At 41.2% G+C, this 25,392-nt stretch overlaps 1 protein-coding gene across 1 annotated transcript in view; it reads right to left on the bottom strand.

The window, feature by feature from the left end:
* LOC122919442 (glutamyl aminopeptidase) overlaps nt 1-25,392 on the bottom strand; it is an 80,503-nt gene that overhangs the window by 35,317 nt on the left and 19,794 nt on the right. Inside the window, exons 4-14 of the mRNA XM_044268520.1 lie at nt 25,031-25,151; nt 19,154-19,308; nt 16,898-17,011; nt 14,140-14,274; nt 12,577-12,642; nt 10,511-10,576; nt 9,540-9,691; nt 7,413-7,492; nt 5,739-5,878; nt 4,861-4,916; nt 1,980-2,130 (exon numbers count right to left, since the gene is read on the bottom strand). Coding sequence (XP_044124455.1) covers nt 1,980-2,130; nt 4,861-4,916; nt 5,739-5,878; nt 7,413-7,492; nt 9,540-9,691; nt 10,511-10,576; nt 12,577-12,642; nt 14,140-14,274; nt 16,898-17,011; nt 19,154-19,308; nt 25,031-25,151 — 1,236 coding nt within the window. The remainder of the gene's footprint in view (nt 1-1,979; nt 2,131-4,860; nt 4,917-5,738; nt 5,879-7,412; nt 7,493-9,539; nt 9,692-10,510; nt 10,577-12,576; nt 12,643-14,139; nt 14,275-16,897; nt 17,012-19,153; nt 19,309-25,030; nt 25,152-25,392) is intronic.

Here is a 25,392-nt window from a genome sequence, read left to right as displayed (position 1 = left end):
CAATACAAGGGACCATTTAAACTACTGGGACAATATAGGGGACCATTTTCTGTGAGCACTATAGGCGAGCGTATAAGCTGCTGATGCACTATAGGAGAGCATGTAAGCTGCTGGGGACACTAAAGGTGAGAATTTAAGTTACTAGGTGCATGTAAGCTACCGGGAGCAGTATAAGGGGCATTATAATTCCAGGAGTCACTATATTGGAGCATTATAATTACTGGGGGCCCTATAGAGGGGCCTTATTACTTATAGGAGCATTATGGGGGTTTTATTGCTACTAGGAGCACTATGAAGGTCTTTATCATTACTAGGGGCACTTTTAGGGCAATTTTCCTGCTGGTTCGCTATAGGGGTGCTTTATCACCGTTACTATGGGGGGCTTTATTACTACTGGGGGCACTATAAGGAAAATTAGTTCTATTATGGGGCATTATTACTGCTACCAGGGGTACAATTGGAAGGTGTTATTTGGTATAATGTGAAGGGCTTTGGAGAACACCAGGAGGTGGAGGATGATAGAAAAGTGAGGAACATAAATTGTCTGTGTGTCAAACTCTGCAGAGAGACAGATGTGGCTGAAAGAACTCGTCATAGTGGTCTGCACCAAATAGAGAAAATAAGGTAAGAGACACTGGATGTAAGAGGTATGTTTGGTAGTGGGGAATGTAACGTCCATCCAAATGTGTCTTCAAAGCTAGAGAGGGGGTTAGTTGGATCAACAATTTGTCACATATGCATTGTGGATGCATGTTATACTCCCCACTTTCTTCAGTGCCATTGTAGCTCCACAGCAGGGACTTGCTGGTATACAGAATGTTACCGCTGTACTTGCCCATTATATCCCTGTCAGTCTTTTACTAGAGTGTGTGGGGTGTAAGAGATGAGAACTGAGGATTTTTTCCATATGCTGCTGCCATATTTTATTTTTAACTACTGTACAACCCTGTTAATTCTAGGGTATTTCTGATTCAAGGGGATTCTTTTTAAAACATTTGGAGGGTGTGGAATGGAGGACGTATCTCAAAAAAAGGGGGCGGGGTGTATGTCCGTAAAAATTTGGGGCTGTCCGTGATTTTTTTTTAGTTGTCCAGAAAAAGGGAAGGTTGGCAACCCTGGTGCAGAGACATGGGTATAGTCTCGGAAAGCTAAATATAAACCCAGTTCTTATGCAACTCACGTCACTGGTGGGGTTGTGGCAAAATTAAAATGATGTGCAGCATGAAAGTTTCAGGCTGCAGGAATCGCGGGTAGGAAAGGGGCGGAGCTATGTGAGCTCCAACCGCATGGGACCATCCTGATGCTGGTCCCTGTCCATCATCAGAACTGAGGATGGAGAGAGGCGGAGCAATGTCACTGATGTCAGGTCAGTGTCAGATTAGTGCAGCGCAAGTGCAAGACTCGGGTGTAATAAAAGGCAGCTGCTCTGACAGGGGCACCCGAGGGGGATGCAGTACAGTGCTCCTGGGCCCCTTTTGAGATCGGGCCCAAAACAGCTGCTTCCATGAAAGCTGCGCCACTGGCTTTTAACTTACAGTTTGTGCATGATATTAAAATTATTTTTACTACTGTATATTACCATCTCTTGCTGAACCAAGAGTAAGTGCTACAGTAACTCAAGTCTCCCCCAACAGTTCCCCCTATTGAAATGAATTGCATGTGCAGCCTGAAAGGACGGGCACTTATTTATTAATCCTAGAGTAGACACTTGACATTTCATATTCAAAGAGGTTTCTATGATTATTTGTCCCCATTCTCTTTGCATGTTCACACAGGGCAATGTACTACCGACATTTTTTGGTGCAGCATAAACAATTGCACCGGCTGACAATGAAACATTTGCCCATCTGGGTGCTGATCGCCAGCACATTTAAATGGGTTAGTCATTGGGAACAAGAGTACATATTAATATTCATGCCCAATAATTGGCCCAATAATAATAAATCGGCCTCAGCTCACAAGAACGTTTATTAATGTACCTGAAACTTTGGGTAGATGGTTTCATCATTCTCCAGCATATCATTTAAATAGGCGAGTGCAGAGCTCACTCTCACCCAGGGAAGATAGTCTTTCTCTTTCTGAAGATATTTTGTTACGTCAAGAGAAATATTATAATCCAATATTTCACCACTGGGGAAAAGACAATAATGGGAATATTTATTATATGCTGCATACATACTAATTGCTTCCCTATCGCATTACGCTACGTTCACAGATTATACAATATTATGACCTGATGAAACAATCGACCACAAATTATACCATATACAGTGGTCCATTAAATGGTCTAGGATGCAATATTTTCAACATACAATGATCTTTTCTGACTGCTGTAACTTGAAATTACATACAGCATACAATATCAGAAACACTGCCAATTTATGGTACAATACAATGTCATTGACTGGAAGATCCAGCCACTTACCATGGGCATTTCACAGGTAAAACATATGAATTGCTGAAATGCATACATTCATTAGGTGTCTAGTGCTGCCTTTCTACAGTACAATGGAGTACTATATGTTTTGTACTACTCTTTACCTGTAGTAGGATGAGCTGCTGCATGTGACACAAGGTCAGGGAGGCCCCCGTTTATTTTTCTGGTACTCATGGGGCCAGATTTATCATTACTCTGACAGCTCACTCCACTTTCACATATGGCTAAAGTCAGTTTTAGCCAAGTCAGATTTATGATCGGCCCTTTAAGACTGTAATAAATGTGGTTTGACGGTAGCAGTTTATCTATCAGTAGGCAGCTTTACAAAAGTCGCACGTTTTTATGAAAAAGTTGCACGTTTTTATGAAAAAGTTGCAAGTTTTTATGAAAAAGTCGCATGTTCTATTAAAAAGTCTCATAAGATAAGCATGGTCCTCACTGGAGTGAAATTGTGACTTTTTTGCGACTTTTTAAATAGTCCCAATAGTAAATCTGTCTAGAGATTCATTTACATAAGAAAACACGCCCACTTTCAGAAAACTGGTGAGCATAGTGCAGAGCAGAAAAAAGTCGCAAATTTGTGCGCAGTTTTAGCGCTTGGGACTTTTTTTGGGACTTTTTCACTCCATTATTCTGACCTGAGCTAATGATAAATCTGGCTCATTGTGTACTGTGAACAGGGGCGGATTGACCATAGACCTTGCAGGGAAATTTCCCGGTGTGTCAATGCCCAGGGGGCTGCATGAGCCCCTCTAATGGCCAGCCAGTGGAAGTTTTTGGGGGATTTATTTTGTAATGGACTGTGGTATATGGCACTGTTGGGGGTGGTATAATGTGCAGCAATATGGTATTGCTGGCCCTGCCTTCCATCAATTTGCACCCGACTACAAAACAGAGCCACTTTTAGTATTTTTTCCAGGGCCACTTTAAGTTCCCAGTCCGCCTCTGACTGTGAAGGACCCTGAAGAAGCTCATGCCCTCTTCATAGACTTGCTTTATCTGTATTTGTTCACTACTTATTATTTATTCACCATTTTATCTTAATTTGAGTTGACACTGGAACAATATACTAGATTTCCAGTAATGGGTCCATGTTACAATAGTTTCAACTAAAGATAATCATTCTGGGGCAAATTAATAATATTGTAACTTGAGGGATCACTTGATGTTAACTTGAGGAGGCTATTCTAACTCAGAATATGTAAGCTTAGCCATGAAGAGTTAGAGATACCTAGCGTTACATAATATCTATATACATATACAATTCTGGATACAATACTTCTTATAACTTGGTTCACTGATTGAGCATTGGGACTTTGAAAACTTTTGGATACCCCTGTTATAATATCGAATTGGACGTTGTTAGAGGACATTGTTTTATCGCCACCATTAGATACAAGACTTTCCCATATGAATATTCACCCGAATATTCATACGATTTACTTTATTGACTTTTATTCTGAATCGATTATTTCTATTTTATTCCTTGAATTTTAGTACATTTTAGATCACCATTTTCCATTTGTTTTACATTGTATTACTGCATGTTGTGATTTAGGTTATGTTATAGTTGTATCAGATAGTCATTAGATAAATTTTATCATTATTACCGCCAGTATATACTGTTATTCATTGTCAATATATGATAATATATGCTAATACATTTCAAATGGTTCAGATATCCTGAGAGTGCCCAGTTATCCTTGCTTTATCTGACTTCTTATAAGTGTTTTCCTAAAATGCACTTTAAATCTGTGTGTAAAAGAGGCTTAGGTGTCCAGCAGCTATAGTCTGGATGAGGAGCAACTTTCTAAAATAGATCTCCAATCGGCCTGCTGAAAGATAGATATGGATCATTGGTCTTTTATGTATTTTTCTCATTTTTTATCTATTTTGATTTTTTTTCTAATTTTATCTATTTGTATACAGACAGTGGAAACAAATGTTTATGGTAAGAAAGGAGTATAAACTATTTCTAAATATAAATGGTGACAATCAGTCTGCTTTCCTATTTGTGTCAATTATCAGAAATGTAGACAGAAACGCCAGGCCATACTCTGCACTTTGTAACTTCTGACATGCCATTGTGGGGGAAATGAGTCATTTTAACTCCCTGGGGCCATTATACAAACATTGCCTTTGGCAGTTCACAATTGTTGCACATCAGCCTGTCTTCTGAGACGTCTTAGAACTTTATTGTTGTGATAGACAGATAGACAATTCCCAGTAATTGTTGTAAATGTATCATTCACATGGGAATTGATAATAAAACCAACATCCCCTGTAGCTGTACTCATGCAAATTTGCATAAGAATAATATTTTAGCACGCACTTGATTGAGAACATTGAGCACTTGAAGATTATCTGATCTATATGTCTCTTTCCACATACTGTATATCGTATAAATGCAACATCATACTCACCTTGCTAAGGCAAAAACATCATCAATTAGTCCAGCTCTGTCTCCTGCCGTAAAAACCTAGAACACCAGTGAGTCCAATTGTGAAAATTTAGTTTAGACATATGTATTAATGTGTTACAGCCTGCACTAGAATAGTTTCTGCAAACAGTTCTGCTCACACCCCTAAATGTAGGGTTAAAAAACCACTACCACTAAGATTAAGGTTGATAAATACAGTCCAAGCTCTGATTACTTCCCATCATTTCCATATCTTAGATTATTACACTATTGTTTTATAACACGTTGGACATGTTTGACTGATATAGTTCTCTTACCTAAGACAAACCTCAATAGAGCAAAACATTGTACAGTAGATGGAATAACCAAAAGCAAATACCCAACGGATGATACAGTGGGATGTCAAGATGAACTGATTTTAGATTTCACTACCAGCAAGAGTCATAGTCCTCCCCAAGACACACTATATGTTAAGAGATCTGTTTAATCAAACACTGGAACAGGTTACGTACTGATCCATAGAAATAGTCATAAGCCCAATACTATATTATGCATATTGAGAAGACAATGAGGTCATTTATTATAGCTCTGCTAGAGTTCTCTGACATACAAAGTCACAAATGATGTCGCAAGTTCCAGTAAGGAACAAAATGTGCGACTTCTTCGACACCCTTGCCACTTTTACAAAAAGTGACTAGGCATGCGCGGGAGGCCATAGGCCGCGGAAGGGACCTTCGAGTAGATTTCCGTTCTGGTGGATGGACAGCAGAAGATTGGTTTGCTCTGCCTTACAGCAGAGTTTTTACTAAGACCAGTGTGTGAAATGCCAGTATTTAGCAAATGACCTCTAATACGTTGGCTCTAATATATGATAATACATACCATATGATTTGCCTGCAATAAAGTTGCCAGCTGATTCCATACTTGGGTTTCATAATTTACCCGGAAAAATCCAAAGTGCATATTGTTTATCTTCAAGAACTCCACTGTATTATTATAGGGTTCCAAAGTTAGTGAAGGTGCTGAAGTATAGAAATATCTGTTAGATGATTATTGTAAATACAATAATAATAATTATAAGTAATACATATTCAGTGAAAAGTTACATTGGATTTTACACCTTGACCATTAATGTCAACTACTGTTAGGCTGGGTTCACACCTGAGCGTTTTACAGCGCGTTCCTACGCGCTGTAAAACGCACAACAGGCAAGAACCAATGATTCCCTATGGGAATGGTTCTCACCTGGGCGTTTTACAGCGCGTACGATCGCGCTGTAAAACGCCCGACGCTCAAACAAGTGCTTGAGCTTTTTTTGGGGCGTTTGTCGCGCGTTCCCGCACATAGAAATTCGGGAACGCGCGACAATGTGTGAACGCCAGTCTCTGTATGCGCGATTGTAAACGCCCGTACAATCTCGCATACAGTGCACTCGTTTCAGAATGCTCAGGTCTGAACCCAGAGTCAAAGAGAACCTGTCACCATGAAAATGCAATGTAATCTGCAGGCAGCATGTTATAGAGCAGGAGGAGCTGAGCAGATTGATATACACAGTCATAGCGGGAAGGCTGTCAGTCACTGATAGGACTGCCTCCTTGACTTCAAAGCCCAGAATGAGCAGGACTTTAAGTGCATAAATTATAATTTATACAGCATCTTTTCCCACAAACCTAGATATCAATCTGCTCAGCTCCGGCTACTCTGTAACATGACACAACTCGGACACCATGTTCAACATAACAGGTTTCCTTTAAAAAGTAAATCATGGTGTTTAAGAATTATTTCTTCTTAAAAGAGGTGTCCTATTGTGGACTTGGGCACCTGGGCATCCTGCAATCCATGGACTGGCCAGAAAGTGATACTATAACCCCTCTGCATCAGGTAATGAATAGCCAACCAATGATCTCCTATCTATGACATTAAGGCCTCATGCACACAACCGTTGTTGTGTTCCGTTCTGCAAAATGGGGTTCCGTTGTTCCGTGATCCATTTCCGTTTTTGTGTCCGTGTGTCTTCCTTTATTTTTGGAGGACCACCAGACATAAAGGAATGTAAAAAAAAGTGTAAGACAGGTTTGCCATGCAAATGATATGAAAAAAACGGACGCGGACGCAGATGACAATCTTGTGTGCCTCCGCGTTTTTTCCCATTGACTTGAATGGGTCAGTGAACCGTTTTCAGCGAAAATAATAGGACAGGTTATATTTTTTTGACGGACTGGAACCACGGATCACGGACGCGGATGGCAAACGGTGCATTAGCCGAGTTTTCAACGGACCTATTGAAAGTCAATGGGTCAGCAGAAAATCACGAAAAACGGTGCAACGGACACGGAATAAAACAACGGTTGTGTGCATAAGGCCTATCAATCCCAAAAAATAAATATGCATCCTGTTTTTTTTATTTCATGCAACCACTATATCATGCTTGGTGGGCTTAGGTAAATTTATCATGCCACAAGCATTAGTATAAAACATTGGAACCATTTTTGTCATTTGGATGAAAGTGCACTTGCCTACAAACAACTCACTCTGTTGCTTAGCCTTCAATTTTACCTGATTTGTTGTAAAAACTGATGTGCTTGACATCTATGTTGCTAGTAGCATAGAATGTCACTGGGATGTTCCACGTGTAGCTGAAATGATAGAAACACGTGTCATCGTCATTGTGTCAATAACATGTCAGACCCTTCTCTGTGCCAACACATTCTAGGAGTCATTTATGAAAGGGCTTTCAGATTCTACATAATTAAGGCATAATTTTTATATACAGCATCAGACTGAAGTTCCGTGGGCTCATTAGAGAAATCATTCCGAGGACCCACCCTCCTATCTAGACAAGGTTAAGTGCATGTCCACTTTTAAGTAATTTTTCATTTCGTGGCACTTACAGGACTTAAGATTTAATAGGATATATTGTTCTAGGTGGACATAGACTACAAAGGACCCTTGTGCAAGAAACGTATGTGAAGCCCTTTTATGAAACAGCTAGTTTGTTTAGAATAAGGTGGTCATCATAGGAATTGTTCACAGCAAGTTATCCAATGGTGTACCGACTTCTCTTTCAGATCGTAATCCACCAATAACACCTATGACAACTGATAAAAGCCCTTTACATGCAATGAAGTAGACATTAGGAAACAATGGTGTTTTCTTGGTAAGATGGTGGGACCTTGTAGTTGCCTATTTTCGTTTTAGTGCTCGGGCCCACCAAAAGATCCTCCTGTACTCCACTGGTGCCAGTTTGTGACAACATTTATGACTTTTTAGCTTTATCTGACACCCTCACCACTTTTTCATAAAGTGGGTGGGACGTGGGCATGAGGTGGCCTACTATGTGTGAGACCTCTGAAACCCGTCTCATTTAACCTCTTCACAACATCCACAGTACATGTATGGTGGATGTGGGCACACAGCAGACATCCAGGGCAAATGTCTGCAATCAGCAATAATGCCTATAGTAGACATTTGACCCTTGTGCTCCCATGGCCCGAATAGCTTCCCTGCACTGAGATTGGGGAAGCAATTCATTAGTGGTGATAGACCGGAGACTACCTCTCACAGTATATTCTCATCGACGCCTGCAGGTGGCAGTGCTCCATAAAAATATACTGAATTTCCCACTCACTACTGTAAATCACAGTAGTGAATGGGAGTAGTGATCTATAGAGTAAAGTAAAAAAAAGTTACAAAGTTTTTAAAAATATAAAAAATATACATATAAAAATTCTAAACATCGCCTTTCCTCCATAGTAAAAAAAGATAAAAAATAAATAAAGATCATTTTCACCACCGCATCTTAAAATGCTTGAACCATGAAAAGATAAATGTATTGATCCTGTATGGTGAATGACGTAATGGGAAAATAAATTCCAAATGGACGATTTGCTGTTTTTTTTGTTACTTCACCTCCCCAAAAATTGACTAAAACATGATAAAAAAAAATGTTATACACACTGCAAAATGGTATCACTGAAAACTACGGATCACCCCACAAAAAAATTTGCCCTCCCACAGCTCCATAAAGTTATCGGGGACAAATTAATGCGAAAAAATATTTTTTTGTAAAGTTTAGGTTTAAAGTTCTAAGTTTTTTTAAAAGTATTACAACACTAGAAACAATAGAAAAACTATACAAATGTGGTATTGCTGTAATAAAAAACGGACCCAGAGAATGAATAGCACAGTTCTACCGCATAGGGAATGACTAACTGAATACTTTAGTGTATAAAGACTGGGTAAATATTTTAAACACTATCACTGAACAGTATATACCCTTAAAACGTCACTTTTATTGATAATATCTAAATATATACTGTATATTTACCCACATAATAAAAAATATGAATAAACAAAACATAGATTAAATGGAGATAATTATCACAATGGAGGGCTGATACATAAATTTGATAGAATTCAATTGGTACCACAAATGTGGTTACGGTACTGCGGACCTCGATGGTGAAGGGATTAAGTTCACCATGTAACTCGGTGGGGGGTTAATGTGAACGCGTTACGTGTGCATGAACCCTCATTGTGATCTGAGCCATGTTTGGCAGAGATGTAATAATAACCCTTTAATCTTGCAACTTGCAATCACCGTGGAGGTTAAATGATTCAGGCTTTATTACCAGTGGCATAGCACTATGACATACTGTCCAATAAATAATAATAATCACATACCTGTATGGAGAATCTGGTTCAGATGAATTAGCATTTGGATCCAAAAGAAATCTTTTCTGCTGAACATGATTTCCAGATTGTACATTGAGCACTGGGTAACCCATCTGTCTGGTCCAGGTGTCCATGACGTCTTTGACTGGTTGGCCACTTGCCTAAAGAAAGAGGACTGATAAATTGCGTTGTCAGATAGCATTGGAGCTTTCCCATTTATGTCCCATTGTACATATAGCATCAAGACATTCCACTGTACTGTACTGAAATCGTAACCAACTTTCTTCAGCATTTCTAGTGAGCAGCAGTCTAAGGTCTCCTGCCCCGTGGTCGCGCTGAGGCACGCAAATTGCGGGCCGCAATGCACGAACAACGTCCGTGGGGCAGCCGCAGCGGATCCGGCCGTTCCGCAAAAAGATAGGACATGTTCACATGTCCTATCTTTTTGCGGAACGGAAGTACGGGACGAAACCCCATGGAAGCACTCCGTAGTACTCCCGTAGGGTTCCGTTCCATGCTTCTGTCCCGCACTATTCCGCATCTCTGGATTTGCAGACCCATTGAAGTGATGCGGAATGCCCACAGAACGGCACCCTTGTATTGCGGATCCGCAAATGCGGTCTGCAATACGGCAACGGGGCGCACATGTTCGTGTGCAGGAGGTCTAAAGAAGGAGGTCTCAAGGGACTGCAACACAGATCTATTCAAGTGAATGGGGTGTATTGCAGTTCCCTGTACAGAGAGAGGCCGGGAGCATCGCTGTGCAGGGAATATCACTGATATCAAATTCTAGCACTGCAGCCCTTACATTCTGAGAATCAGTGGGGTCTAGACAGATGGACCCCCATTGACCAGTAAGTAACGGGACACCCTAGTGTAATATGTTATTCCTTTCCTTATTAAGAGAACCCACTTGAAATATTTGTATCAATATGTAGCAATCATAATTAAAAAAATAAGCATCTCCATAGATTTCTCACCTCAGCCAGAGAACCCCAGAAGTCATCTGTTTTGGCATTCTTTAAGTGATATTTCTTTAGATAATTCTAATGTAGGAATAATATAATTCATTATATATTGTCTACGCAAACAAGAAAATAAGAAGAAAGCACATTACCAATAACCCCCAACAGCCCAGCTTCCATGACTGTGGAGTCCACTCCATTCCAAAAGATAAATCTTAAAATTATATTATCAGATATTGGCAACAGATTGGTTATCTCCAGACAATGGCATGCAACACAAAATCCTGTGCCGCTACCCCATGTTGGCCTAATGAATACTTCACCTTCAGATGGTCCCTAGCACCTATATTAACATGGTTATTTGGCAGAGTACGAGCATTACTTCTGTGGGTGGAAGAAGGTAAGTCAGTGATCTAAAGACACTGGTGATGGCAGGTTAACATTCAACTTGTCCAGACTATGTTTCCAAAAAGTGATTCACTGATAATCAGAGGCAGACTGGCCATAGACTGTACAGGGAAACTTCCTGGTGGGCTGATGCCCAGGGAGCCGTCTGAGCCCTCCTTACTACCGCCAACCAGCTAGCTAATGATCTGACTATCTCAGAGTTAGGAGTGTCAAGTACTTATGCACTTGGCTGGTGGCTGGTGACCTCCTGATTCCTGAATTCAGGCCACCCTGAGGAAGCTAGGGGGGTATTTTGTTCCACTGGGGAACTATTTTGTCATGCACTGTGGTATTTCCTTCTACTGGGGCAGAATATTGTGTTGCATTGTGGTATTTGGTTCTGCTGGGGTGGTATTTTATGCTGCAATATGGTACTTCTGGTCCGCCTTCTTGTGTTGCCATGCCTTCTGTCAATTTGGACCTGCCAACAACATGGGGCCACTTTTAGTTGTTTTCCAGGGCCACTTTAAGTTTCCAGTTTGCCCCTGCTGAAAAGTATCTCATGCATATGAGGAGCTGATGATGACAACCAAGGAGGTCATGTCTACAGACAATGACCAGGATGAGAAATTTCCTGACATAAATTACAGCTGGGTGTTTTTAAAAGAATTACCGTGCTGGTTAATGTCTCTTTTTGGTCTAATTTTATAACTTGGCAAATTGTGACATGCTTCACCCTTAGGCTACATGCACACGACGGCATGTGTTTTGCGGTCCGCAAATTGCGGATCCGCAAAAAAAAAAAAAAGGATGACATCCGGATGCCATCCATCTTTTTTGCAGATCCATTGTAACAATGCCTAAAACATGTTCTATTTTTTTTTTGCTGGGCTACGGAACAGACATACTGATGCGGACAGCACACGGTGTGCTGTCCGCATATTTTTGCGGACCCATTGAAATGGATGGGTCCACATGCTATCCGCAAAAAAACAACAACAAACAGACACGGAAACAAACAACGTTTGTGTGCATGTAGCCTTACTCTCCTTTGTATTTATGTCATAGTTTATGCTTGTGATATTATACTATCCATTGAATTTACAAATCTTACACTTAATCTTATATTTGAAAAATGTCTACTTTTTTATTGTTTGTTATTTGGAAAACTTAGTAAAAAAAATACACATACAAAAAATGTTGACTTTTATAGTTCTTATAATGATTTAACCTACTATAGTAGGTATTTTCTGGCACATTCAGAAATAAGAATGATTAAAGGGAACCTGTCACACATCTTTGTTTTTATAAATCTGTCTATTTTCTAAAAACACTTTGTTGCTATGTCATTATACCTGTTAGAAATGTATGATGATTACTACACAATCTCACAATGTACAATAGGGGCTCATAGTGCTGCAATGTTTAGGGTCGCATCCGTTTTTCAAGGAGAATGACAACACTGAGTTGTCAATGTAGTAATAATGATTCCAGAGGAACAACAAAATACATAGTTATGAGAAAAGATGCTACAGACTGGTTATTACTTTTCAATGCATGTCTACAACTGAGATTCTTTTTATGTTGTATATGTCAGAATTGTAACCGCATACCATAAACTAATCAATATATTATTTCCTGTAATATAATACTGTATATAATATAATTTAATATAACAAAATATAATACTGTACCTGACATCCTAACTGGAATTTTTCTGGCGTAATCCAATTTTCAAGCATTCTTAAAATGGATGCTCCCTGGAAACATAATGAAGATTTACTATTTTTGTTTTGTATCTTACACAATGATTCAGATTATGGTAAAGGTCTTGTGTGAAATCAAGTTACATGTTATATAAAAGGAACTGCGTCAATTGCTTCTGGCTATTGATATACATTGTGTATTCCAAAAATTCTGATTGCTCATCAAATGGGGAATACCGGTAAGTCCGAATTAGGCCTCGTGCACTGAGCTTGCACACTGATGTAGGAGACCCTACAGGTCTCTATAGCAGGCCAATAGGCAGTCACTGAGGCATGGGAAGCATTGGCTCCCAAGGCATGCCATGATTTATTTTTTCATAGATTTTCCCCTAAAAATGTTGTGTGCACCTAGTGTGACTTGAAAGCCTTGCCCAATTTTTATGACACATAGCGGGACATTAATCAAGACTGGTGTTTCCCAATCATCAGTCTTGAACGCCTGTGGTGAAGTAAGATGTGCCTATTTTAGTAAGAGTCAGATGCCTCTTAATAGATTAGTGACATATCTGGCAATATGTGAGCCAGAAACTCAAGTCTGCACCAGCCAGGAGCTGGCATAGAACTTACGCCAGTTTCTTGTACAAGTCATAGTAGATCTGGCAGCAGTGGAGGTCCTGCCCCCTCCATTAAGGCCTTCCTTTTCTCGCCACTTCAGAAAAGTGTTGAGAAGCTCTATAAGTCGTAAATGATGGCACTTTTCCCAATAGTGGCATAAAAGCTTTAATAAATATCCGCCATAATGTGGAAAAAGTAGTGAAGGAGCTTCATAAACGTGGCATGTGGCCTAAATACTATGGTGAAACATGGCATTTTGACTCATGCCACATTTGCACAAAAATTTGTGACTTTGCTGTTTTTCGCTTCTCTCGTGACTCTTTAAAAATGACCTGAAAATTGAGTGGGATTTATGGGGGCAAGTGGCCTCCCATGGCTGAACTTACCATAACTTACGGCAGATCTAGATTTGGTTTTCAATCACACTGACAACTAAAAGGTGCACCATCCTTATTAAAGGCATGTGTATTAAAAGCTGGTCTTAATAAACCTCCTCCTAGGTTTTTTAACATATTTATACTAAAAAACAATAAATCTGCCACATTATGCCCCAACATATTTCAGTAGATTTGCTGGTATCTTCACAGGTGGTGGACAAATCCCAGTTGTATTCTCTCAAAAACAGGCTATATTATAATTAGAGATGAGCGAATTTCCGCTTATGAAATTCGTTCACACTTCGTTTGGTGGTAAAAGGTGAATTGAGTTATGGATTCCGTTACCACGGACCATAACGCAATTCTATGACGGAATGCATAACGGAATGCCTTTAGGGAACAATTAGCTAATCCAAATGAAATATTAGTGCAGTATTTTATTTTTCAACCTATGGTAAGGTAAAAAAAACACACATCCTTCCAGAGTCACTATATTTCGTTTTCGAATTAATGCAAAAGACACAAGAGCCCCAAACATATTTCTGATATTTTTTCTAACCTTATTGTATGAAATGGCATCAAAGACGGATGTAATCTCTGCTGGGGTGGAGACATCGACAATAATTGGGTGAGAGGACTGTAGTGCATCATCTCTCATTACAGGTAATAAATCATCTATTATAATTTGGTCGGGCTGCAAAATAAAGAGATTGTAGTTTTGAAGATCTGTTATTGTAGTAAATGAAACAAATTACACATTTCCATATGTACAAAAACACAAGACATAAACCCTCTGGGCAAAACTGATACAATGGGGGGGGGGGGGGTTATCAAAACTGGTGCAAAGGAAAAGGTGCAATCTGTTTGGTTGCTCTGAGCAACTAAGTCAGTTTTCCTTTGAACCAGTTTTGAGAAATCTTTCTGTGTTTATGCCGAGAGCAGGGCATGAATGGACTTATCTGTGTCATGTACTATTCCCTCAGGATCTGCACTAGACATAAGGTGGGGGAACATATCATCATCATAAAATGCCATTGCATCCAAATATAAGTGGAAGTATTTTTTTTTTCTGAAAATGGGGCAAGGTGGGGTCAGAGTGTGGGCAAGGCCATTGGCCATGTGATAAATTCATAAAAGAAGATATACCAAACCCACTATTTTCAGCTTTGCGGCTCCAGTCCTCACCTCCAGTTTGTATTCTATTCTAATCTATTCTCTGCCACTAGTTTTATGATGCTAGGTTCTACCACTGGGACCAGTGATTGGCTGCATCAGTTATATGCTGTCCGTGCAGTACCCCAGACCAGGATACTTGCAAAAGGTTTGGTGTTGCAATGCTAATTGTTTAATGTAATGCTTTGATTTACTAAATTGCATGTTCAGTAGTTTTGTATTGATCTGTCGGGGTTAACAATATTGACTCAGCTCCTTTTAGGATTCTAGAGGATGGACTTAGGTCTGCCTCTAGTTTTGGGAGTCTAGTGCTAGCTGAAGAAAAGGGAGGACCTTCATGTGCTCACTCTCCTGAAGACTATGTCTGATTTCCAGAGACTCTCTGTCTGTCTTGGCAATAAAGCCATCACTACTCTAAAGTACTCAATAAAGAGAGAAGAGAGAAAGAATTAAAAGGTCCAGTGTCTAAAAGTCCGGGCACTGGAGTCAGACAGTGAGGTACTATGCTCGTTTAAGACTGGTAGAGACTTAGGTGCTGTGTAAGGGAGCTTTGCCAATACACACTTCCACATTATGTCATGGTTTGGCCAGCTGTATCTTAATACTGTACCCATCAGCCTGGGAACTAAACACAAGAGCCTATCTTAATTCTGTACCCCTCAGCCTGGGAATTATAGACAAGTTTGCAAGATCCACAACTAGCAGCCTTAGATTCTGCAGAGAGAGGAAGAGGGATAAAGATAGAGGGAAGAAGTACCATAATTACAGAATGCATTGCTATTGGGAATATTCGCACTGTGAACTGTGCCTTGAAACTGTTGGATGTACAACTACTCCTATTCTGCACTTTAGTAAAGAGAGACTGATTTACTTTCTCCTACTGGCCTAGTTACTAACTCCAGCATCATCCACCACAGCACCTAAACCTCCTACCCTGCACCCATACCACACTCAAAACACCAAAGACACCCCAACTACCATCAAGCAGGAAACCCAACATCAGGGTGTACCCCGATGGAAGAAAGAGTGCACCCTCCTGTCACTGCCTGGCCCTAGGGAGCATTAATTTGAGGATTGGCACTGTGAATAACTGTTGAAGCTACTACAACTCTCATTGCTGAAGCCAGTCACTGGCTGCAGCAGAGCATATGACCATAATGCTTTCAGTAGGACTGGCAGGCTGAGGGATAAAAAAATCATTTTCCCAGAGAAAACTTTTTAAGGGGATCTGTCACCAGTCGCTGCTAGGTTCTAATAGCATTAGCACATGCCGAATCCCGATATTTATGAGCTTGTGGCTTTCTCTGCCCCCTGCCACTGATTGACAGTTTCCAACTGAATTAGCATTAGGGTGGTGGAGGAAGCCTGGAGATCAGAATATTCAGTCGGTTAAAGAAAGTGTCCCAGCATTTTGCTAAGGAGATCTGTCACTATTTTATGTTGCTTTTAGTTAGGACACCACAAAACCGGTGACAGATTCCCTTTAAGTCAAAAGTGGAGAAAGTTTCTTGTACAGCCCCCCAAAGGGATTTCTCTTGTATTGGCCACCGCAAACGAGACAATATATGGCTGCCATTAAATCTGGCCATGTAATACATGGTTCTTTAAAATGAGCGCTAGTAAATGTCTTAATGCATTTATAAATCTGCCTATTCTCCTACTCAATACTAGTAGTAGGAGTAGTACTAATATCAGTATCTGAACCCCAAGAATTGCTGTTGAAAATGGACAGAAATGTTTGTGAATTTTGCCTTAAATTGCCTAATCTGGACGTCCAACAATTAAATTGTCCCCAGTGTAATTCTCCTTTTCTATTATTTTGTCTCACTTTATTTTTCATGGCTTTGAAGAATCTGAAAGTGGCAATTTTAATAAGTATGTATCAGTCTGTCAACCCCAAGAATTGCTGTTGAAAATAGACAAACATGATTGTACATTTTGCCTTAAATTGTCAAATCTGGATGTCAAAAATCTAAATTGCCCCCAGTGTGATTCTCCCTTTCCGTTATTTTGTCTCACTTTATTTTTCATGGCTTTGAAGAATCTGAAAGTGGCAATTCTTTGTGTCTTTGAATAGTATTGTTATCAATGTTATATTTTCTTTTGCTAAAAGAAAACAAAATACAAAAACAAAAACAACTAGCCATGTTCCATAGAGGTTCTGTTGAATTCACTCCTGAATACTCAAAGAAGCTGGCGAAGCCTTCATTCAGCCACAGGTCATCCCACCAGTCCATCGTCACTATGTTTCCAAACCACTGAAATAAATAAGCAACACAAACGTTTGCATGAAACAGTGTAGAGCTTGTAGCAGTGACTACAATGACATAGTAACTGCTCTTCAGGAATCCAGCAGATGCCAGATGAGAACATATTTTATTTGTTAAACACAGATATGCAAATAAAATCCTCCTTTCAGTGGCATAACATATAGGGGTGCAGACACTACAGGGGAGGTAACTATTTATGGGTGTTTCATTAAAGCAGAACGGCAAGGATCTGAGGGCAGCATATATTATGGTACGGTCAGGTCGCAGTAGTGGTGTAGTCAAGAACCGACAGACCAATTAGCCTCAGCTGCCTTTCATTTACCTAATGCAGAGCGCACTTTAGAATCGGTCTTCATTGTTAATGGCCACACTGTAGGTCTCGCGCGGCTTATAACAATGAAGGATATGTACAGATGGGCCACAATTTTTAAGAGGTTATCCAGTGCCAGAGGGATAGATTAAGGCTACTTTCACATTTGCGTTGCTAATTCTGGTATCGGGCAGAGGATCTCAATACTGGAATTAAACAGATCCATTTTGATTTTGCACATCAGGATGCATCCGTTCCTTTTTATATTAAATGATAAGTTCAGAATTGTCCAAATAGATCCTGAAAAGTTTGAAGGGGCTGTCCAAGTTATCCTCAGGATAGGTCATCAATATGAGATTGGAGGGGGTCCGACACCCATCACCCCCACCGATCAGCTGTTTGAAGAGAAGGGGTGCCGTGCCAACGCTGCCTCCTCTTCATTGTTTACCTGCTCACCATCGCATTCACAGCCGCCCCATTCATTTCAATGGTATTCTCGTTCCCATATAACTGTATACTACAGAGCCGTCCCATTGAAATGAATGGGATGGCTTTGGTGTAATTACGCCTGCTCACCGCTGTGGATGCGACAGCAAGCAGGTAAACAATGAAAAGGAGGCAGCACTGGCACGGTGTGCACCTTCTCTTCAAACAGCTGATCGGCGGGGGTGTCCTGAGGATAGGTCATCAATAAAAATAACATGGACAACCCCTTCAATGTTGACCATGTTATAAATGAATACGTCTGGATGTACATACCTCACTATTCTTCTGCTTTGGGGACAAAATTAAAGAGGTATTCCAGAATTTTAATGATGATAAGTAGTGTTTAGCAAAGTTTTGAAAAATTCGATTCGGCTGCTGAATTTCACAAAGAAATTTTCTTTATAACATATTACTTCATTGCGAAGTGCATTTCTTTGTAATTTCGTTTCCGTTTTTCCGTTCCGTTTTTCCGTATGCCATATACAGTATACAGTAATTACATAGAAAAAATTGTGCTGGGCAAAACATTTTCAATAGATGGTTCCGCAAAAACGGAACGGATACGGAAGACATACGGATGCATTTCCGTATGTGTTCCGTTTTTTTGCGGACCTATTGACTTGAATGGAGCCAAGCACCGTGATTTGTGGACAAGAATAGGACATGTTCTATCCTTTCACGGTACGGAAATACTGAAACGGAATGCACACGGAGACACTTCAGTATTTTTTGCTGAACCATTGAAATGAATGGTTCAGTGTATGTTCCGCATACTGAACTAAAAAAACGGCCAGTATACTGAACGCAAAATACCGTCGTGTTTATGAGCCCTAATAGTGTGGGCTTTCAGGGGTTTATCCGTTAAAAAAAATACCTTATCCATTTTAGCACGAAGAGGCCACCTTCTTGATTGACGTTGTGGTGATGTCATACGTCCCTGTGCAAGAGATTTTCAATCAAGATGGCCACGGCGGCCCCTTTGGGCTTAAATGGATGAGCTGAATATGATTTTTTTTTACCGCCATTTGAGGGAAAATTGATTCCCACGAAGCACGGGGAAATTCAGCTTTGTGGCGAATCAAATTTTTCCTAAAATTCGGATGAAATTCCACTTCGGATACTTTGAATCGCTTAACCCTGATGATAAGCCATCAATATCTAATTGGCAGGGGTCTAACATCAATATTACAATCCTAGAATACCCCTTTAAGCACATGGGTGCACTCGACACTGAATGTAATCTATTTGGAGGTTGTCTTGTTCAGCTTTTCCCACTGTTGTAAGAGAGGAGGACCAATTAATGGCTAGGAACAGGATAAAGCTCAGCTATGTACCTGATGGACAAGCTCATGAGCAATTACGGCAGCAACTCTCTGCTTATTGACTGTTGCAGATTCATTAGGATCATAAAGCAAGTTAGTCTCCCTATATGTGATTAGTCCCCAGTTTTCCATGGCTCCGGTTCCAAAATCAGGTATTGCTATTTGATCTAGGCGAGAAGAAAATAACAAAAAACAAAACAATAATAAAATAGCTGCATAGTTGCAAAATTGAGATTATTCTGAAATAATGTCAAGAAAATATTAAATTTTCAAGAAACGGTGAAAACATGAAACACTGAAGACCATGAAAACTTTCTCGGCATAAAATGATTACTTCACAAATGTCTGGTGATCAGGCTCCTGCTTTTTATATTGAAACTGGAAAGAAACTAATGGAACAACGGATCTACATTTTTCAAGTGTTCAACTGGAATCAGGCTACTTTCACACAAGCGTTATTTGCGGATCCATCATGGATCTGCAAAAACGCTTCCGTTACAATAATACAACCACATGCATCCGTCATGAACGGATCCGGTTGTATTATGTCTTAAATAGCAGTGACGGATCCGTCATGAACACCATTGAAAGTCAACGGGGGAAGGATCAGTTTTCTATTGTGTGAGAGAAAACGGATCTGTCCCCCATGACTTACATTGTGTGTCAGGACGGATCCGTCTTTCTCCGTACCACATCGCGGACAGAAAAACGCTGCTTGCAGCGTTATTCTGTCCGCGATGGGAGCGGAACCAAACTGAACAGAATGCATTTTGGAGCATTCCGTTTCATTCAGTTCAGTTTTGTCCCCATTGACAATGAATGGGGACAAAACTGAAGCGTTTACCCCCGCTATTGAGATCCTATGACGGATCTCAATAGCGGAAAGGGAAAACACTAGTGTGAAAGTAGCCTTAGTCGTGTTGAAAAAGGGTTCCATACTTTTGGGGTTGAGGTTTCACACAGGTTTTTTTCTGTCATTTTTGTGCATTTGTGTGATTTTTGTGGATTTTTTTGCCCTTGCTGATATTGGTACGTTTCATGTTAGCGGAAAGTCTATAGGGAATATGGAATGCAGGACACATATGTATTTTGTTGCTACCGGCACCTTGAATTAGGTGCCATTTATGGGTCTCTGGCATTTGTTAAAAGACATGACATGTTGAAGCTCCAGTTTTTTTCTGGTGTTTTGATATTCTGTACAGGGAAATAAAATGCCACTAAAAAACACCACTAAAACAATGCCCAAAAAACGCATGCAGAATGGGAAAAAACACAAGGGGTTTCTATGGTGTGAACTAAAGAGGCCTTAGCAAATGTGTGTGTGTAGGGTCCCTAATGATGGTCATCTTGGTTGAAAGTGGACCCATAAGGCAAAAATCCTCCCAGAAGAGGAGGGACGCTATATAGAGGTCAATGGTATGAATATACCACATCCATTAATTGATGCAAAATGGCCTGATTCTCACATTTAAAATGAATAGCTAATTATGCTGCATAAACAATTACTGTGAATGCACCATTACTGTGGAATTTATTAGAATTTTGTAGAGTAAGCATATTAAAGGGACATACCAGCTTTGTGATACCGATGGGTGGGGTCAGACACCTGGCACAACCAGCTGTTTCACCATAAACTATGGCGGATGTAGAAGGCTCCTTCTACTGTGTACTGCAACTCAGCTCCCATTCAAGAGCAGTGGGAGTGGACGCACACCGATCTGATATAGCTTCTGATTATAATTTAGATTATGCCACAGTCATATATCTGTCACACCCCATTCATTTCTATGAGGCCTGCGTTGTATGAAAAAACGCAGAATATAGAACATGCTGCGCTTTTCACGCAACGCACAAGTGATGCGTGAAAAACATCGCTCATGTACACAGCCCCTTTGAAATGAATGGGTCAGGATTCAGTGCAGGTGCAATGCGTTCAACCCCACGCACTGCACTCGCGTGGAAAACTCGCCCGTGTGAAAGGGGCCTAAAAGTAGCACAGCATACTTTGTTATCCTTGACATCAAGAAGTGATGTAAAACAAGATGGAGGCTCTTAATAGTAACATTGCCACAAGTATAGTAAAACAAGTACCAACATAGACACATACTGATAGTAGCTTGATAGCATCAACCCAGACATCCCCAACTTCTGCCCTGCCATCCATCTCCTTACTCCACAGAGATCACAGGAAGTTAGGGCTAATGCACAAGACTATGGTTTTTGTCCACATCCAATCCGCATTTTTTACAGGTCGGATGCGGACCCATTCACTTCAATGGGGCTGCAAAAGATGCGAACAGCACACTGCTTGCTGTCTGCATCCATATGTCCATTCTGCGGCACCTGCAAAAACATGGAACAGGTCCTATTTTTGTCTAGGACTGTTCTATAGAGGGCAGGTTGTTCCGTTCCACAAAATGCAGAAAGCACACGGCCGGTATCCGTGTTTTGCGGATGCGCAATTTACGGACCGCATAAACACCAATGGTCATGTGCATGAACCCTCCAGATGCTAGTATGTGCTAGATCTTAACAGCAGTCAATTCATCAGGTTGTCCCCTGACTGTTGTCCTGGTTTGCATCAAGTATCTAGCACTGTAAAGGGTATGGCCACATGCCACGTCTGTGCCACGGCTGAGGAGAGGCCACTGTGTGGAGACATCCATACAGCCCTGCATGACATGCTGGTATTGAAGTAAATCATTACAAATTGCTTTTCCACTGAGTGAAAACAGATCATAATAAGTAGAAATAGTTTGTAATAAGTTACTTGAATACCAGAGCAATTTGCAAGGCAGGGAGGTTCTCGCCACACCATGGCTGCTTCTCAGCAGCTGCACATCACAGCTGCGCACCATGTGGCCATATAGTACTGTGAAAGGGTCTACTAGACACTGCCAGATGACGCTACACTACTTAAGAAGATTCATAGTTAAACATGTCTTGTTTCTATTTCCATCTGTTTTTGAATGTGTAACAGACATTATAGTAATAATTGATTTGGAAAATAAAGATAAGCATTTGTTCTCATATTCTTCAGAGTTTTTTTAAAGTGTAAAGGTATGGCCACATATGTTGAAAATATAAAGCATTTAGTGTACAGCCACACGGTCAGGTTTTTTGCAGCAGCTTTCAAAGCCAAAATCAGGAATGCATCATAAAAGAAGTGAAAAATACGACTTTTCCGATTTTTTAATTCACTCCTGGTTTTTCAAAATTGCAATGCAAAAACCTGACCATGTGGCCTTACCCTTAGAGTAGCCACAAAGTCAGGGCCGTCTTTACCAAGGGGCAAAAGGGGGCTGCCTCTTGAGCCCTGCTAGCCACTGCCCCGGGTGTCAGGCTGTCAGCTACACAGGGGGTGCTGCCATGCCATGCCTGCCGGCACTGAGTCCATGCATCGTACTGTGTTAGAGCTGTGATCTAGGACCTTAGATGACATCATCACCATGTGACCAGTAACCTAGCAATATTACTGGTCACATGGCTATGAGGTCATCACAGGTCCTACCAGGAGTGTTGCAGAAGTTAACCGTGGAGCTTTTTTTGTGTGAAGATTACATCAGAAAAAGGTGACAGGGACTGTTATGTTAATATACTGTAAACTACTGTATAGTGGGGTGCTGTATACTGTGTGGGGGCCTGTATACTGTGGGGGGCTGTATACTGTGTGGGACTGTATACTGTGTGGTGGGCTGTATACTGTGTGGGGGGCTGTATACTGTGTGGGGGCCTGTATACTGTGGGGGGCTGTATACTGTGTGGGACTGTATACTGTGTGGTGGGCTGTATACTGTGTGGTGGGCTGTATACTGTGTGGGGGCCTGTATACTGTGGGGGCCTGTATACTGTGGGGGGGCTGTATACTGTGGTGGGGCTGTATAGTGTTGGGGGCCTGTATAGTGTGGGGGGCTGTATACTGTGTGGGGGGCTGTATACTGTGTGGGGGCCTGTATACTGTGTGGGGGGCTGTATACTGTGGGGGCCTGTATACTGTGGGGGGCTGTATACTATGGGGGCCTGTATACTGTGGGGGCCTGTATACTGTGGGGGGCTGTATACTGTGTGGGACTGTATACTGTGTGGTGGGCTGTATACTGTGTGGGGGGCTGTATACTGTGTGGGGGCCTGTATACTGTGGGGGGCTGTATACTGTGTGGGACTGTATACTGTGTGGTGGGCTGTATACTGTGTGGTGGGCTGTATACTGTGTGGGGGCCTGTATACTGTGGGGGCCTGTATACTGTGGGGGGGCTGTATACTGTGGTGGGGCTGTATAGTGTTGGGGGCCTGTATAGTGTGGGGGGCTGTATACTGTGTGGGGGGCTGTATACTGTGTGGGGGCCTGTATACTGTGTGGGGGGCTGTATACTGTGGGGGCCTGTATACTGTGGGGGGCTGTATACTATGGGGGCCTGTATACTGTGGGGGCCTGTATAGTGTGGGGGGGGGCCTGTATACTGTGGGGGGCTGTATATTGTGGAGTGCTATACTGCTGTACTGTATACTGTGGGGGTCTGTATACTGTATACTGTGGGTGCTGTATAGTGTGGAGTGCTATACTGCTGTACTGTATAGTGTGGGGGGCTGTATCGTGTATAGTTTGGGGTGTTGTATACGGTGAGGTGCTATACAGTGAGGTGTTGTATACCGTGAGGTGCTGTATACTGTGGGCTGCTATACTGCTCTACTATATACTGTGGGGTACTGTATAGTGTGGGGTGCTATACTGCATACTGTGTGGTTGCTGTATACTATAGGGCAGTGATGGTGAACCTTTTAGAGACCGAGTGCCCAAACTGCAACCTAAACCCACTTATTTATCACAAAGTACCAACACGGCAATTTAACCTGAATACCAATATAGTATATCTTCCATGTACTTTATCATTTAGCTATAATAACCGCCTACATTCAGTGCGCTGCCTGTGCCGTTCATAGCACGCCCTTCGCTGATGAATGGCAGGAAAAGTCTATAGCTTATTGGTACACCATAGACTTTTTCCAGGGTGTGGGTGCCCACAGAGAGGGCTCTGAGTGCCGCCTCTGGCACCCGTGCCATAGGTTCGCCATCACTGCTATAGGGTGCTATACTTCATACTGTGGGGTGCTGGGATGCACTGTAACGCCAGGGTGAGCCGAGGCCTGGTCTCCTTCCTGCAGAGCGGTGCCCACTTCCAGCCTGAGCCAGCTGCCCAGAGCACTGATCCTGAGCCGCTGGAGTCTTCAGAACTGGAAGTATTTACAGTCATTCACTGTACTCTACCAGATGTGTGCATTTTTTGTGTGTGTGTTGTGGTGGAGGGCGTGATTGCCTGCTAAGGTGTGGGAAGGCGGGATCCAGGGGGCCCAAGTAAATTTTTGCCTAGGGTCCAATCAATATTAAAGACGGCCCTGCACAAAGTGATGAACACGCTGGATGTTTTCTGTAAGAAAAAATCCACATGTATCCTGACATAAAGTGCGGATTTAACATTTGTAATGCAGAGGGCATAAATCTGTGGCAAAACTGCAGAATTTCAGTGTGGATTTCCACATCAAAGTCTGCACCATTTGGAGACGATTTTGTTGCTGCGGTATATCGGCAGATCCTATGTGGATTTTCCGCTGCTGCAGTGGACCCACCATGTGCGGCCATACCCGAAGAGGTCTCATTTGTGCCAGGACATTCTCAGAGGTGGCTGTTGCTTCTCCTCCAGCATAAAGCACCTGATATAATGATTTACTTTTTTTCAATGGGGTTGCAGTGTGATTTGCAAGTTGCATAACTGCAACCTCAGTATCACATAGAATCCAAAACTGCTGGATTTTTTGTGATTAATTATATTACTAATAATAATAATAAGTACTTTGGTACACACCCTGACAGTAATACAGGAAAATACATACCAAGTTTTGGAAGAGAATAGTCCATATCGAAATATTTTTCAAAAAAGTCAAACACAACTTTTGTGGTTTCGGCTGCATATTCTGCCGTTTTTTGCTGTAGTGGCTGCACATAGATTCTTAGCTGCAATAAAAATAAGTTCAATTGAGAACATGCTGTATTAAACACAATTTAAAGTGTACCTCTTGTTTAAAACTATTTTATTTATGTATAATTTGCCATACTGTCACTTTTGCCACAGTTGTTAGAATCTTGATACAATACAATTAGGGATGTTTCCTCCCAAGTCGATTCGCATAAAACTTAGTTAGAATACTGTATGGAGTGAGCGCTCCATACAGTATTAGAATGTATTAGCTCATAT

The sequence above is a fragment of the Bufo gargarizans genome, chromosome 1, assembly GCF_014858855.1.
Source record: "Bufo gargarizans isolate SCDJY-AF-19 chromosome 1, ASM1485885v1, whole genome shotgun sequence".
Taxonomy (NCBI): domain Eukaryota; kingdom Metazoa; phylum Chordata; class Amphibia; order Anura; family Bufonidae; genus Bufo; species Bufo gargarizans.
This window is presented reverse-complemented; position numbering and strand designations above follow the sequence as displayed.